Raw genomic sequence first — 16,333 nt, forward strand, 5'->3', positions numbered from 1 at the left:
TGTGCAGCGGTGCTTTTATTAATTCAGACCTAGTCTAGTGTTGAAGTCCATAGCTTTGGAGTCACTCCAGTCAGGAATAAAACAACTTTTTAGAAGGAATTAGATATTGCAAAGTTTTGTTTTTTTCCACTTTTGCGTCACTGTGTGCAATTATTTTTTACACACAGCAATAGCAGAGCTGATTTGATTTAAAATTGTTTTAACATGTTTATGTTTTTGAACTTGTAGCTCTCGAACCAATTTGATATCTTAAGGTAGCCTTTAGGTTTTAAAAGTTCATGGTCCCTGGTCTACAGTATGTTCCACTAAAGTCAGTATGTCTGAGTTACTTACCTGAAATATTCTCTAATTGCTGAATAATTTTTCGATTTTGTTTGCTTGTTTCTGTAATTTTTATCATTGTTTCAAAAGGGGATAAAGCTCTTTGTTCTGAAATAAAGTTATAATTTACTGTTACAAGTTCTGCTCACACAATGTTTCCAAACTTAACAAGCCAATGCACCAAACTATTAAAATTAAATATGAGGAGTACAAAAGTATATCAAACCAGGTGACTTTCCTGTATTATACATTGTAAATTTCTAAATCCATTTAAAAAAGTGTTACTATACACACTATTTGAGCTACTAACGTGATTGTTTTTGCAAGTAAAAACGAATGGGTCCAGCACATATGCAAATATTTTCAGATTCCAAATGACAAGTTAGCAGAAAGCAACAACCCAGACTTTTAAATTTTTGTCTGTATTTATTTTACAATGTTATAATTTTACAAATTTGCAAATAGTAATACAGAACAAGAAAAATACTCCCAATCCTCCTAGCTTTATCCTGATTCTGTTATGCTTGGCCTGTTTTTAAAATATTACAAAAAATCTCCAGGAAAACCCAGATAGTAAAACAGAAACTAAGAAAAAAGGTTTGGGCCAAGGTTTACGGATTTATTCTAAACCTAACTTTATTTCACAAAATTCATGGACCTGTAGCAGCCCCTCCCCATGTGGTATTTTGCAAGGAATGATAGCCAGCAGTTAATTACTACTTTCAACAACAACGTTTTTTCTAAATTATTCAAAATATTTTTTTTTAATTTCTTTTCATGTCAAAATTAAGAAGCCATGTAGTGAATCTAAAAAAGAATATTTCAAACCTGAAAAATGGGCAAATCAAACTAAAAGTCACAATAGGCTTTAAAATACTTGCTGGGGTTAAACTTTGGATAACTAACGAATATGTTTGTAAACCTAAATAAGTTTTAAGCACTTTTTGTTGACCAAACAGTTGAAACATTTTAGAAATAGAAAAACAGTCCAAAATAGTATGTGTCCCCTTCGAGAAAGGGACTGCTGTAATATTATAATATGGGGCAATTAAGCAAAATTCAGTGGAATCTATGGAATGCTACGTAACCCTTTCATACAAACCTATTTGTTATATTGGTTTATTGTAACCATATTTTTTAGACTACACTGTTTCAAAAACAACATAGGTTACCAGTTTCATTCATTTTTGTACCCTCTTCAAACAAACTGAGATGCAGTTGTCTTTTTGTTTTAGAGGTTTGTTGAGGTATGTTTGATACCAACCCCTGGTCAGAGTCTTGAAATAGAACAAAAGTACCCCAAGCCACAGCAAAAGCAAGAACCAAAATGGCACTGATTAGCCAAAAAGCCTTTCCAGATCGATGATCTAAATTACATAAAAAATGCCTTTGATGGTAATTGAATGCTATGCTTGTCTAAATTTTGTAAAAAAATAACAATCAAATAAAAAAATTTTGGTATTTACCAGTAAATGTTAAACATAACCGACATGCATAAGTCCTTGCCACCCACAAAAAGTTTCAAAAATGTTTGACAGACTTAAAGGTGACTAACCTGAATCACAGTAGGCTTCCTTAAATGGAAATTCAAATTTGTCCAAGGCAACTCTGTGTTTTTCTTTTGAGGGGCAGTGAGATAAACATGTTTTCACTTGCTTGACTTCAGATTTTATGTTAATCTTGTTTGTTTTTACTAGACATTTTAACAGATTTGACAACCTTTCCAATACTGTAACAAAAAAAAACATTTGTTTTGATGTTGCTACTCCATGCACACTATTACGCAAATAACAGTGATTGTTTTGTTTTAGCTATATTTTTGGGCTGGTATTTATCAAGACATAGGGTTCCATTTATGCTGGGTTGTGTTGAGTCTAAACCAGGGGTTCCCAACCATTTTACGATCTTGTAACACTTTGACGCTCTGTACTGCTACGCGTACCATTTCTTGCAGAACTACTAATTGGATCGAATCTTTATTCCGAAGAATAATGGCCTACTAAAGTGACACTAAAGCACCACAACTAAATTTAATGAGATTTTTCATTTTCGCTGCTTGACATAATTAACGCCCACTGTACCACAGCGTTGTACGGCTTTTCAAAGCAACTGTGCTTCTTGTTGACATTTGACATGACCTGTATTTTGAAGATCGTAATGATACGAAACAACAGAAGTAGTTACGCAACAATAAGAATGGGCTTGGGGATTTTTTTTTTCAAACAAAATCATTTAAACAAAATGTAACGCTGTGAATCCAGTTTTTGGTTGAAAAAAAACGAAGCTTCTCGCGTACCACCTGAAAAACCATATCACAGGTTTGGAACCCCTGGTCTAAACAGAAAAAAATTCTCCCAGATTTAGCTGCTTAATCTAGGTTCAGGCCTTGGCTGTAAAATGTAGCACTGGAATGTATCTCCTACATATTTACAAATGATTTATATTTTATTCAACTTGGACATTGTTTAAACATTTGATCAACTTTAGGAGATGATTGGGAACTGTAAGTGGTATTTTTGAATTTCATTTCATTTTACTGTGTAATTACCTTCATCACTTTATGGACGTTTTGAACAGTTTTTGTCCCAGCACTTGATCATTACATCTTTAAGTTGAGAAGATATGTACTTTTCCGTTCCCTGTAACTTGCTTTCTATATTGTTAACCTTGCACAATTGGGGTCGCAGCCCATTTTTTATCTCACTTTCTAAACAAGGATGATTTCGACCACCTTTGTACACTTGAACTCTGGTGTACACCTCATAGACAATCATTGAAAAGCTGAAAAAATGAGTATAGTTTTGTTGTTTAAATATTTTTATTGGATAAAAAATGTAGCACAAATTGGTTACATCATAAATTTTGGATTCAATTTATATGATTCTAACTAATATATATATTGGAATTTGTTACTTTTCATTTTTAAAATATGAGAAACAAATTTACATTGTACATATTTGTAGATTGGTAACTAAACGCAGAAGTAGGTAAATAACAAAAAATATACTTTACTTGAACAAAAAATAGATATAAAGATAACTAGAAGAGTGGCTTTCTGATATACTTCCATTTTATATATATATTCTATACGATATTTACCAATTTACTATACACATCATTTGATCTACACATATGATTGTTTTTGTAAACAAAAACTGATGGGTCCCCACACGCGTGTTTGTGCGGATTTACGGTAAACAAATGTTGCGGTGATTTTTAGATTATTGTCATAAAATTACAAAAACTTTAAAAAACGATGCAAATACTTCAATTTAATCTCTTGCTTCGACCCAGATATTGTCGTCCAACGTCGGGTTTTAAACAAATTTTCCTACAAAACCTTAATAGTTATATTACAGACACTATAAATTAAACAGCCATTTGCTGCACAGGTATACATAACAAATTGTTTTTTACTTAACTTTGTTTCGCAAAACGACTACCATTGAGCTTTAGTAACCTCTCACTGACCTTTAGTAACCTCTTTTGACACCCTTTTTCAATAGCAAGCAGACTTAGTGTAAAACAATACCGGTTTGCCTAATTTATATTTGAGTATTGATTTGTCAAAAATAATGAAGCTACGTTGTGACGAAAATTCGATCTTAACTGTGTTTGTAATACCTACAAGTTGACCTTTAGTGACCTGTGGTCATGTGGCGGCCAAGCTGACAACGAGAATTTAAAGACCATTTATCACGGCGATAAAAAGAAATTATGTTTATTTTTTCACCTTTATGTTGATCAACAATGTTTTGCTTGACATTTACAAAACCGAAGCACTTTTATCAAATTTAAATTGCGTCTTAGGCGTAAAACGTTCGCTGAAAGTGCGAGTGATAACTTATAAAACGACATGGCATTGCTGCGCAAAAACAGCTGATTTCTAATCACTGAAAAGACTGTCACTTAAAACGTCTGTCCGGATGTCAAGCTGAGCACTCCGGCTCTGCACAAAACCGTTTTAATCGTAAACCAGTGAATGACTCCCTTGGGACTTCTGTCTGACTGACAGTGTACACAAACTATGGGCTGTGAAAGTCATTATTTGGCCGATTAAGGCAAATTTTTGAATACTAAACCAGTAACCTACTGCAAACAATTGTTTAAAATTTAAGCACATTAGGGCTTGTATTTCTGGCCTGAAACCAAATAAGATTATTTCGGGATTTAAGGGGTGACGATTATTTTGGGGTTAAAGGGGTAAAAAATGGGTAAATCCAATAAAAAATTAGAAAAGTATTTAGAATACCTTACATTGCACCAACCAACAAAGCATGAAACTCTTAGATCATGTACTTTAGTCAGTACAGCCGTTTTCAAATTTTACGTTTTGGGGGCTTGTGGGTGAACCGCTGGGTCATTTGGGGTCAAACTTTAGGAGAACCAGGTTTTAAACAATAGCTAACATCTGTGTCAATTTGAATAAATTTAAAGCACTCTTTCTTGACCAAACGCGTTTGACAAACCAACGTTAGACAGAAACGAATATTTTGGGGTTTAGGGGGTAAAAATGGGTAAATCCTGTTAAAAGTTAGAAAATTCTTTAGAAAACATCACATTGCACCAACCAACAGAGCACATAACTCCTAGATGATGTACTTTAGTCAGTACAGCCGTTTTAATTTTTTTACGTTTTGGGGGCCTGTGGGTGAACCGCTGGGTCATTGGGGGTCAAACTTCAGGAGGATCAAATTTGGATTAGTATGTAACATCTGTGCGAATTTGAATAAATTTGAAGCATTCTTTCTTGACCAAACGCGTTTAACAAACCAGCGTTAGACAGAAAAAAGAAAAAAAGAAAAAAAAATACGGACAAAAACAATATGTGTCCCCTTCATAGAAGGGGACCCATAATAATAAACATTTCTTGAAGCAAAAAATGTATGTGACCTGTACATGTCTTGTGCTGGTGTTGGATTATTGCAATCAAATTCAGGTGCAACATATAGCACTGTATACTGTTTTGCTCTCGGGACTTCAGCAGCAGTACTCATAAATTCTCCAGCCCGAATTAAATTAGTTGATCCAAAATCACTGACTTTCATTGACAGGTTCTGATCAATGAGGATATTGTCCGGTTTCAGATCACAATGGCAAAATGTTTTTTGATTATTTCCAAAGTGCAAATAGGCAAGTGCAGAAACAATCTCCTTCACCATCCGTAAACGAAGACCCCATCCAATACTATCGATTTGTTTGTTTTTCAAAAAAATATGCAAATCTCCATTAGGTACATACTCCATGACAATGGCAAGGTACCTTTTCCATGTTGTAAAACCATAAGCCTTGACAATGTTTTCATGCTCCAGTTGAACAAGCACATTAGCCTCCCGCTTAAAACTAATTTATTAAAAAAAGTAAAATTATTTGTCGCTAAACGATGAGAATAAACAAACATAGGAACACCTTAAAGTGCTACTACTAAGGTTGTAATCAGTTGTAGAAAGATATTTGTATGTGTGCAGATTTAAACACTTGTGCTTACAGTTTAATATATTTGTTATTCTGTCGGATTGTCCTTTGAGTTGTTAACTTTGCAAAATTACATTCAAAAATATAATGTTGCTGCATTAAAAGTTAGGAATGATACAGATTTATGCAATTACAAAATAATCAGAAAGTTGACTTAGCACATTTTGCGATTGCATATACACTATAACCTGTTTTTAAACATTAATATATTCCCTTATTTTATATTTGGTTCCGTAATAGCCACTTGCTTTCATAACTTTAGTTGTTTCTGCAGACGGAAACTTATGGGTTCCATGAAAAAGTTTGGTATAGTTAGGTAAAACACAGTGTTCGGTTTAATATTCTATTTTAAAGAAAAGGGGGTAAATAGTGGCAAAATAGAGTAAAACAAAACAATCCACATGGATAAATGGCAAATTCTAGATACAATACAAATTAAATTAAATTTTGAGATTGTTAAAAAAATCACCTATTTTAGGGGTCAGTAGGGTAAACCATTGGGCTACAGTGTTACACATCATTGACAATTCAATATACCATGTAAAAGCATCGAGCCATTAAATGATAAGCTGCAGACATTGGCTACACTAGCCAATGTGGCCTATCTCCCGTCACCAGCTGCACTGATGAGACCTTATAGGTCGAAACAGTGTGCACTGTCTGCAACTTATCAAAATATATATCATGTTATCAAAATATATATCATGCAAATATATATCTGTAAACTGTCCAAATTTCATTTAATTTGGGCACTGTTCAAAAAATTCACTCATTTTAATCAAGTAAAATCAAAACTGACATAATTATTTTAAGATCTATCAGGGAAGAAACAATAAATCCTGCAGTCATTGACTTTCATTTTTAAAGATGTTTACAGTTTACACACAAAACACCTACTGCTTACTTGATGAGAGTTTCTTCTTGCTTCTTCAAAGTTCCAGTTAGACAAAAGCATTTGACAACAGTCTCGCCAATAGGCCTAAAATGACATCTTCGTGTTGTAGCATATCCACCACATGCAAGATAGTCAACATGTGTGCAGCTTGTTTTAAGCTTACTGGAGTCAATCTGCTTCAACCTAGATGATAAACCACTGGGCAGCATCTACCAAAATTGATGATAAAGCACTGGATATGAGATGCTGCAGCATCTAATAAAAATGTGATGATTTGTTGCAGTCTTCTCTGCTTAGCTTGTACTTTTAGTAACTTTTTTAAAATTATAAAGTGAACTAGGGAGGGTGGTAGCTTCGCAGCTAACTCTATTTCCTATTGTTTGGCAAAAAAGCGTCGTTGTTTATCCACGCAAAACGTCAATGCAGACGCGTTGCCATGGAGCGTTTTACTGTTGCTTGGTTTCGGTTAAGTCTTGGTTACGTTACTTGGTTGATGATAAGCGGAAAAGGGGGAAGAAGCGTAAATACGGAAAAAGCAGAACGCACATGCGAATTTTTTTAAGATAAAAAGGTGCAAAAATCACTGCCTTACAAAACTCCACATACTGGATTTCGAAAAGTGATAGGGGATAGATTGAAGTACCAGAATGAAGAGCAGGGCTAGGTAACATAAAAATAGGCAACTCTAAAACCGGTCACGTCTAAAACTGCGAGCCCACTTGGATCACTTGGCCCGCTTGGCCCAGCACTTCATGCAATTGAAAAACTGCGGGCCCACTATAGCCAGTGCTTGTGTCGCGTCTCTCGCAAGTATAAAAACTGCGGGCCCGCTACATCCAGTGCTTGTCGCGTCTCTTGCAAGTATAAAAACTGCGGGCCCGCTATATCCAGTGCTTGTCGCGTCTCTTGCAAGTATAAAAACTGCGGGCCCACAATATCCTGTGGTTGTCGCGTCTCTTGCAAGGAAAAACTGCGGGCCCACAATACCCATTGCTTGGTCCGTCTCTCGCAGGGAAAAACGGGCCAAGTGCTGGGCCAAGCGGGCCCGCAGTTTTAGACGTGACCCACTCTAAAACCTTTCAAATGTTCACAGTTGGGGTTGGGGTAAGGGTTTTTATTTAAAACACCGCCCGAATTCCATCTCCCTTTTGGCCTAATATTCTTACCACACAGTGTACAGTAGCCACCTTACCGTCAACTACCACCTTATACACTCATTAGAATATCAATGTCTCAAAGGGGTAGCCTATTTAAGATTTAATTATAGGGTCATTTTAACTACAAACCTAAAAGCCCTAACCGTCAAAATTTTTAGTTTCATTAGTAGAGTGTGTGTAGATTGCGTATAGTTAGGCTAATTTTTGAGAACCCCGGAAGAGCAAAAACCCCTCACCCGCTTAACGCTTTATTTGGTCAAAAGAGAGACTGGAGGCTCGTGATAATCAGCTACTTTGAATGAATGAATGAATGGGGGTACATTAAAAGCGTGTTTCTCACACATAAAAACTTTCAAAATTGATGTAACGGATATCTGTTCCTTGAAACGCAAAAATGGACAATATCTTAAAGCGAAACTAAGGTTATTGGCTGCCAAAAAATCCGGGGGAGTATTTTGGGCCTGGTGCCAATATTGCAAGACACGGGGTCACTGGACCAGCCACTTATAACCATGAAACGCGGGTTCTACAAAAACAATCAACCTCGATGCAGAAACACAAACAAGCAATAAAAACCACAATCAGACGAATCCACAGGAACAATATCAACCTCAAAATCGAAATCAACCTCTGCAATACAAGCTATTCTGCTGATAAGTCTCAAAAACTCTCTCTGTCTTTGGTCATTCAAAAAAGGCTCGATTTTGAAAACCCTTCTGGCTCATCAAACTACGATAGCCCAAACACTTCACAACCAACACCGTTACAAACACTGAATCCACAGAGCCACATAACCATAAGCACTGAAAAGTACTCGTCCCTACCCCAAGAAGATAAAGAAACTTTGGAACCCAAGTAAGGGCACAAAGAAGAAGAACAAGACGAAGATAAAGACGAAACACAGGTACAATACGTAAACAGTGTTTACTAAACACAGCAGTAGCAACTAGTGATGTACCGAATCGGCGAAATTTCGATTCGGCCGAAACCGAATATTCGGTGGTTTTGTCGAATAAATTCGGCCGAATCAACCGAATCATTTATGACGTCACGCGAGTCGTACGCTACGCGTTTGACGTGAAAAAAATGTTTATCTACCAGGCAATTAGTGCAAAATGGTTGTGTTTCGTCCTTATTTCAGTTCTGTTGGGTTTAACACTGCCTAAACATGACTGCCAACCCGAAACTTAATTACTGGTTAGTTGTCTGCAGTGGGAATAACGATAATATGTTAAAAAATATAATGATTGGCGCGATTTTCGTTGGGAGTAAGCAGAAAAGTCACGTTTAACGCTTTAAATATGTGTTCGTAAAAGATTCGGTTTCGGCCGAATCGCAACAAATTATTCGGCCGAAACCGAATCTTTGCAAAAGTGGCCGATTCGGCCGAATAATTCGGCAAACCGAATATTCGGTACATCTCTAGTAGCAACTAGTGATGCACCGAACCCGCCTAAAAAGGTTCGGGCCGAAACCGAATATTCGGCCATGAGGCCGAATAGTTTCGGCCGAATCAGACCGAACCTAAAATCCCCGTTTTTTGGATGGTTTCAACTAAACCTTAATTGTGTTGTTGATGCGAGTGAACTCAATTTTGACAAACTAAAATTACTTTCACACTGGGTAAACTTTGCTAAACATCTAATATTTTGCAGACAACGTTGCTGGTATTTCATAGATACAACAAATAGTTAATTAATGATGTTTCGTATGGGCGTAAATGAAATTTAGGGCCTTAATTCCATACAATAAAAAAGTTCGGTTTCGGCCGAATTTTCAAAAAAGTTCGGGCCGAAACCGGAACATTGGAAAACAGCGAATTCGGCCGAAATGTTTCGGCCAACCGAAACTTCGGTGCATCACTAGTAGCAACAACAAAAATAAGATAAAAAACTAAAAACTAAACTCTATATGGTAATATTAAAGTCGCAACACTCAACGTAAATGGTTTTCATCGCAATATTATTAACATTTAAAGTATATTAAAAAAAACACTGAACATAAATTTAACTGATGGAACTGTAGGTAAATGTGTATTGGCGTGTGTATAAAACTGCACCAAGCGAAATAAAGGTTCATCAAGTGATATGAACGTGCACCAAGCGATGTATAGGTGCACCGCAAGCGATCCAAGCGGACCTGTATATTTTGGATTAGATGCAATTATTTCCCTCTGTTAGAAAACAAAAAATCTCTTTTTTTCTGCTTTTTCTTTCTTTTCTGCTTTTGGTGTTGATTTCCTGTTTTTCCGTTTTTTCTTCTTTGAGTGTAGGCTACCCGCGTTTTCCGCTTTGTGTCACAGGCACAGCGGTGGTGACGCGTTACGCGTCTGCATTGTTTGTTTGTTGCGTCTTTTGTTGTATTACACAAAACGCTGTGTGAATCTACTCGCCATCGTACAGTTTGGAGAGAGCACAAACATTGCCGGATGCAGCTGCAGCAACTGAAGTTTGTTCCATTTGTACCATTTTCTGGGGCAACGTTTTGTGATTTACTAACGGTCTGAATCGTCTGATTAACCGGTTTCATCACAAATATTTATTGTGACCAAGTAACAACAAGTCTTGAGTATTATGGTGTTAGATAGTTTTTAAATGTATGAAATCCACTTTTGGACAGTGTTTTAACGTCCTTTTCCGTTTTTTTTTTTTTCAGGTCAAACTATGCCACTCACGGGCAAAAAGAGAAGAAATGCTTTTTCGAAAATCATTAAGAGAATTAGTGCAAATAGTCTGAAAACCAGCAGGACAGTTTCAGATTACATTGGATGTGGATCATTCGGAGCTGTCCGAATATGTTACAGCACTAAACATGGTGAAGTTGTTGCAAAATGTTTTACAGTGGGATGAACAATTGAAGAACAGGAAAAACAGTTAAATTGGTTAGTGCACAATTTACTCTTGTTTTTTGTGATGATTTTCATGCAGACAATGCTAAACTATAGGTATTGTTAAAGCTCAAGTTTCTTTGTAACATATGAACTACATTTTAAAGCTAACTTTCTAAAATCAATAATCAAGGTATATCCAGGGGTCTCCTTCCCTGAAGCTAACTTGTCCTTTGATATCAGAAATATTTATATCATATTGATACCGTTACTAATTGTTAAATACCCATCGTCTTATGGAGGGCCAATCATTTTTGCTTACAAAAACAATCATGTTATTAGGTTGTATGTATGCATATAAAATTGATAAATAAGACCAATATAATGTTAAATATAAATTAGCATTATATAGGACCTCCTGGTTTTTACAACATTCTATTGTCGCAGTATACACCGAGAAGCTAATGTGATGATAAAAATTCAACATCAAAACATTGTGAAAATTTTTGGTTACACCAATTGGAATTTACATTATGCATTGGTGCTTGAGTACATGGAACATGGAAATTTGAATGGTCTTCTGGAAAAATCAGATTTGAGTATTGGATATGGTCTACGTTTACGAATGGTGAAAGAGATTGTTTCAGCACTTGCCTATTTGCACTTTGGCAATAATCACAAAAAATACTGTCATTGTGATTTAAAACCCCAAAATATCTTTATTGATAAAATTGTTTCTATAAAAATTGGGGATTTTGGATCAACTAATTTAATCCAGTCAAGTCAGTATTTAAGTACAACCACTGAAGTCCCTCCATCACAGCAGTATACAGTGCTATATGTTGCCCCTGAATATGATGGTAAAAATCCTGCACCTGCACAAGACATGTACAGGTAAAATTGCAATACAGATTAAACTAGAAAGTTTTTTCTTTATGTTGCCAATTTGTATCAACTACAATCAACTCAATGGTTATCAATCAACATACAGCATCAACTATACCTGCTGGGGTTATTAACATCATGTAATTTTAAGGGTGTTTTTTTTCTTTGCACAGCAACAAACGATAAAACGGTTTCTGCAACTAGAAGCGAATGGGTTCCACACACATTTTGTTTAAATAAAGTTTGTGTTAAAAAGTTTTTTTTATAGTACATTGTCAGGGCCTTGGGTTGAACTGCTAGGTCAAAAAGTAATGAAAACAACTTTAAATAGATTTCTGTTATATTTCTGATTACAAAAACTGAAATTGAAAAATTTCTTTGGTTATGCTGCAGCAGCAGCTGCCATATATTTGAAAGGTTACTGCAGGTCAACATATACAAATTGTGAAAACTGGTTAAAGATGACTATTTAACAGCATAAACTCAGGTTTGGCATCGACATGCTGGCTATAGCTACCATATTTTTCTTACACTGGAAATACACTTAGCCATAGCTTTAGGTTAAACTGTTATTGATAATTGGAGAGTTTTGTACATCTTTGCTTTTATTGGTAATGCAAACATACCTTAAGTCAAGTTTAGTGAATTCATTTTTGGCTTTAGATTGTTATGTTTTTCCTAATTGAAAAAATAATGTTGTTAATTCACCTACACTTGTGTTTACAGTCCCATTCCTTTCTGCTTGCAAAAATAAGTATGTTTCAGTTTTTTATCTAGTGCATCTACCGCCCATGCTTAACAGGAAGTCAAATGGACATTCTTAATATACTAAACCTAAAAAATTAGTACAACCAAACGCTCAACACACTAACGTGCAATCTGTTTGACAAAAACATCATTTAACACAACATTATGTTTTAGCTTCAGTAGTATAAACAAAATTTTACATGTACATGTAACACATTTAGTGCGCTTTTTTCTCTTGCAGTACACGGTAATTCCCTGGAAAATAGTTTGATGGTGGGTGCATAAATGTTTTGTTTTAGTTATGATGAAATATTTTAAGACAAAATAGTTTTAGTGTACCAATTTTGCACCAGCATAGCTAGTGATACACAACGTCGTTATTTTCAGCAACAAATGTTTTTCCATGTGCCAAATAACAGAATAAATAATCTAGTGAGGGTGTTAAAAACATGTTTGTTTTGCAGTTTGTCGATGATTATCTATGAAGTTTTAACAAGGTGTCAAGTGTATAAAGGGGCTCAGTGTCACCCAGATATGCTTATGACACTTATTAGAAGAGGGGAACGTCCTCAGCTTAAAAACATTGAAAATGAACTGAAAAAGTTGCAGGACAATGAAATAGACATTTTCATTCTGTTGAAAGACATGATGATAAATTGCTGGGATCAGAGTCCTGAAAAGCGTCAGAGTAGTAAACAAGGTAGTTTTGTCACTTCCATTAGAAACAGAAGCACCCTTGTTTTTCATCTTATGTGTAATTCAATTACTATTTTTCTTAAACACATAATGTTTGTTAGTTTTTAATTCTAAAAATGTATGTTGAACAATCAACCTTAATTAATATACATTGTTATTTAATTTAATCACATGGGACAAATTCCTAAAACATGCATTAAGCGTAATTTAATATTTCACAGTAAAAGAACCGTATTCTGTGTTCTAAACTTTAACTGATTTTTAGCTGAAGAAAGTCTTAGTTTTACTTTTAACAAGCTGTTTGGAAATCAAATGAACAACCTGGAAAAGCAGATTTTAAAGGTGCAAACATTTCTTGCAAAATGCAAACAAACCAACAAACAAAAGGAATCACCAAAACGAGATATTAGCTTGGACAAATTTTCAGATCCTTTTAAAGAAGCATGTTTGGAGGAAACTTTAAATGTAAAAAAAATCAGTAAGTTTACATGGATCCAAGACATAATTTTATTAGTGTCTGTTAATCAGAATATCTTAGACTAGAGATCAGAACTATGGCTTCCCTGCATGCTGTATTTGTAAGACAATTTGTTAAGCATGCTGGTTTAAAAAGCAACCATTAAACAGACAGGTTTTGTAGTAGTTTAGTTTTTTAAAAGTGCCTAAATAGGTTTACTCCACTAACCTCAAAATGACTGAGCTGGATAATATTAGTCTGGTTTGTAGAATATGCAATTTTAAAGATTTGGATAGTTTGTGCTTATACAACATGATCATTTGAGCAGAACATTGGTCACCTGTTTCAACTTGTAGCACCAAGCTTTATGATCTTTTAAAATACGTTATGTACAACTTGCCATGTGTGTAGAAATAAATGTTTAAAAATATGTTGCAAGTATAGGACCCAATATAAAACAAAATTGGGCAGTAAAAAATGTTTAGGTCATAGTGTATTTGGCAAAATGTACTAAGCCACTCACAGTTTTGACATTGGCAAAAAGCTGTATTTTTTATTTAAGCAATTTATTTATTCTTGTGTTTAAGCTTGCAGCTCTAACTGTCTTCCTGAATAGGACATAATTATTACTTGCTGGGAGAAATTAGACAGACCATATGTGTAATAGCAACTTACACTCCAGAACAGTGGTTTCCTACCTGGGGGTCGCAACGATCCCCAAGGGCCTGCAAGATGGTTTTAGGGGGTCTGTGGGGGCAAACGCTTTTATTAACATTAACCAACAGTACAGTATTTTTAAGTTTCTAAACTATCATTACATTCCATACAAGTTCAAATTGTTTATCAAGTATTTGGATCAGGAAAAAATACTTTTGTGGCCTCCATTGTGACATCACAACACACATGAACGATGGCATTTATAATCCTTTGTTTCAAGCTTGGTACACTAAAAGACATTTCTTTGTTGCATTGACTGCTTCAGTATACAACTTCGTTGAGATTTAGGGACTGTGAAGGTTGATTAAAATGCTGCCCCCAAAAAGTAAAGAATACTTTTTACAAGCGAAAATTCCAAGCCATAGTACCCAAAAAATTGATGTTTTGAAATTGAGTTTTTTTTAAGTTTACAATGCAGCATATATAAACACTATCTTTTTTTAGGACCTTGTACACTTGAAAAACTACCTTTTGGCCCCGACAACAAAAAAGGTAAAGAACCACTGCTCCAGACTCATTTATGGTCAATAATTGACTTTTTTAAGTTGCAGACAAATCATCAGAGCAACAAGGAATCAGTTATTGGTGGAAAGCCATTTCATGTCTTGCAGTAATAGTTGCCATTAACTTTGCATGTTTTGTGTCATACTACTCAAACGTAGTGCCAAACAAGGAAAGAAGTTTTACTTTTCCACATGATGTTGACATTAATGGTTTGTGACTTAATAAACAAGTTGAGAACAGTTGGATTACATTTACATTTGTGTAACAGACAAAACTGCTTTGGACAGGCAAACTGCTATAAAGAGAGATTTAAACAATATGAAACAAAATATGGCAATGGATGAAAATCGTGTTAATGGTGTGTGTTTAAAATTTCAAGCAGTGTTTTTTAATATTTAGAGATCATTTGCACAAATTCATAATAAGTTTTAACCATTTAAATAATACTATTCCAGAATAACACAAAATATGAATATGATGCCAAATTATTTATGTAAACACAGTGTTAAGTTGAAATATAATGTTGAATAAATTGTGTTTGTGCTATTAGTAAAAGTATTTTTCTATATTCACAAGGTTTGCCTTATGTCTGTTTTTGTCACACGTCGCTACATTTAAACTAATAATATTTATGAAGTAATTTAAAATTACATTTTTTCCAAAAAAAAATGTTTTGCAGCTCTTTGGAGAAGATTTAACACTTCGCAGGGAAATGCTGAAAACTACTTTCAAATTGCAATCAATGCATCCCAGGTGTACTTTCATCTCAGTAATTTCCAGGAAGATGAAACAATCAGAGCACAAAAACAAACACTAAAGCAACACTATACAAAATGTTACAGTGGAGTGGTTCACAGTGGCTTTTACTATCCTCACATTGTTTTGCAATATGATGCCAGATTTCAAGTTTTAAATGCCTCATTGTATTCATATGACAAAAGTTACCAAAAATCTTTGAAAGCTGCTGAAAAAGCTCTAAACATGATGACCAATCTCAACTCCACAGACCAACGAGATACATGGCTGGTTGGAGACAGCTTTTTGCTAATGTCACTGGCTGTTGAAAAGATGGGAAATGTATCTTATGCTCTTAAATTATGTGGTGAAGCACTAGATCAATATGATGCTGTCAGGGAGTGGAAATTTCGGTGGAACGAAAGAAAGAAATTTCAGGAATCAGTAGAACACCGTTGTGTAAAACTTTGGAATAAACTAGTGTACCTGTAATATTTTAGTGGTTTTAAATCAAAGTCATTAAATCACAATGTGATGTTAAGAGTCTAAAATGTTGCAATCAGTTGTTTTTTCTTAATTGTTATGCACTTTTACTTACATTTCACTCTTCACATATTTTTTATTGGTGTTCATTATGCAATTGAAACTGGCACTGATTTTAGATATTTCTATGCACTGTAGATTTAACTGCACTGTTTTTCAAAAACGTTATTTTCCAAAAAAAGTTCCCGGTATGTGTGAACCACTCACATATATAACCAGTCACCAAAGTTTAACCACATGCTGCATTTTAAATTGTGCTATGTGTATAGTTAAGTTATATGTCATAACTAGGGCAATTTTTTTTCAAACGAAAAAACGAAAAATTTTGACCTACAAATTGTAAATTTTGACTTTAAAAAACTTTTTTTGAACAA

The 16,333-nt window shown here is 34.8% G+C and overlaps 2 protein-coding genes across 3 annotated transcripts; one reads left to right on the forward strand and one right to left on the reverse strand.

Moving 5' to 3' along the window:
• Positions 1-339: 339 nt before the first annotated feature.
• On the reverse strand, positions 340-6,920 carry LOC145238780 (ankyrin repeat and protein kinase domain-containing protein 1-like). The gene is made up of 6 exons (XM_080102044.1): positions 6,701-6,920; positions 5,215-5,664; positions 2,870-3,102; positions 1,877-2,050; positions 1,494-1,688; positions 340-429 (listed from the first exon to the last, which is right to left on the reverse strand). The coding sequence occupies exons 1-3, from the start codon at positions 6,898-6,900 to the stop codon at positions 2,880-2,882; spliced, it is 873 nt and encodes a 290-aa protein (XP_079958170.1). The 5' UTR covers positions 6,901-6,920; the 3' UTR covers positions 340-429; positions 1,494-1,688; positions 1,877-2,050; positions 2,870-2,879.
• A 3,210-nt stretch (positions 6,921-10,130) lies between these two features.
• LOC145239683 (receptor-interacting serine/threonine-protein kinase 3-like) lies at positions 10,131-15,967 on the forward strand. 2 transcript variants are annotated; one of them, XM_080103064.1, is made up of 9 exons: positions 10,131-10,296; positions 10,504-10,729; positions 11,123-11,569; positions 12,772-13,007; positions 13,269-13,481; positions 14,622-14,669; positions 14,723-14,890; positions 14,950-15,039; positions 15,361-15,967. In XM_080103064.1, the coding sequence occupies exons 3-9, from the start codon at positions 11,145-11,147 to the stop codon at positions 15,906-15,908; spliced, it is 1,728 nt and encodes a 575-aa protein (XP_079959190.1). In that variant the 5' UTR covers positions 10,131-10,296; positions 10,504-10,729; positions 11,123-11,144; the 3' UTR covers positions 15,909-15,967. The 2 variants fall into 2 exon arrangements, with proteins under 2 accessions (XP_079959190.1, XP_079959191.1); XM_080103065.1 differs by having other exon boundaries at positions 14,729-14,890.
• The last annotated feature ends 366 nt before the right edge of the window (positions 15,968-16,333 follow it).

This window comes from Phallusia mammillata, chromosome 7 (genome assembly GCF_965637545.1).
Source record: "Phallusia mammillata chromosome 7, kaPhaMamm4.hap1.1, whole genome shotgun sequence".
In the NCBI taxonomy this organism is placed as follows: domain Eukaryota; kingdom Metazoa; phylum Chordata; class Ascidiacea; order Phlebobranchia; family Ascidiidae; genus Phallusia; species Phallusia mammillata.

Coding starts and splice junctions, on each gene's coding strand:
- LOC145238780 (XM_080102044.1), bottom strand. CDS start 6,900: ATGCTGCCCAGTGGTTTATCATCTAGGTTGAAGCAGATTGACTCCAGT. Junction 5,665..6,700: donor CAAGAAGAAACTCTCATCAA/GTAAGCAGTAGG, acceptor TTAATAAATTAG/TTTTAAGCGGGAGGCTAATG. Junction 3,103..5,214: donor CCAGCACAAGACATGTACAG/GTCACATACATT, acceptor TCATTTTTTCAG/CTTTTCAATGATTGTCTATG.
- LOC145239683 (XM_080103064.1), top strand. CDS start 11,145: ATGATAAAAATTCAACATCAAAACATTGTGAAAATTTTTGGTTACACC. Junction 14,891..14,949: donor ACATGATGTTGACATTAATG/GTTTGTGACTTA, acceptor TTTGTGTAACAG/ACAAAACTGCTTTGGACAGG. Junction 15,040..15,360: donor GGATGAAAATCGTGTTAATG/GTGTGTGTTTAA, acceptor AATGTTTTGCAG/CTCTTTGGAGAAGATTTAAC.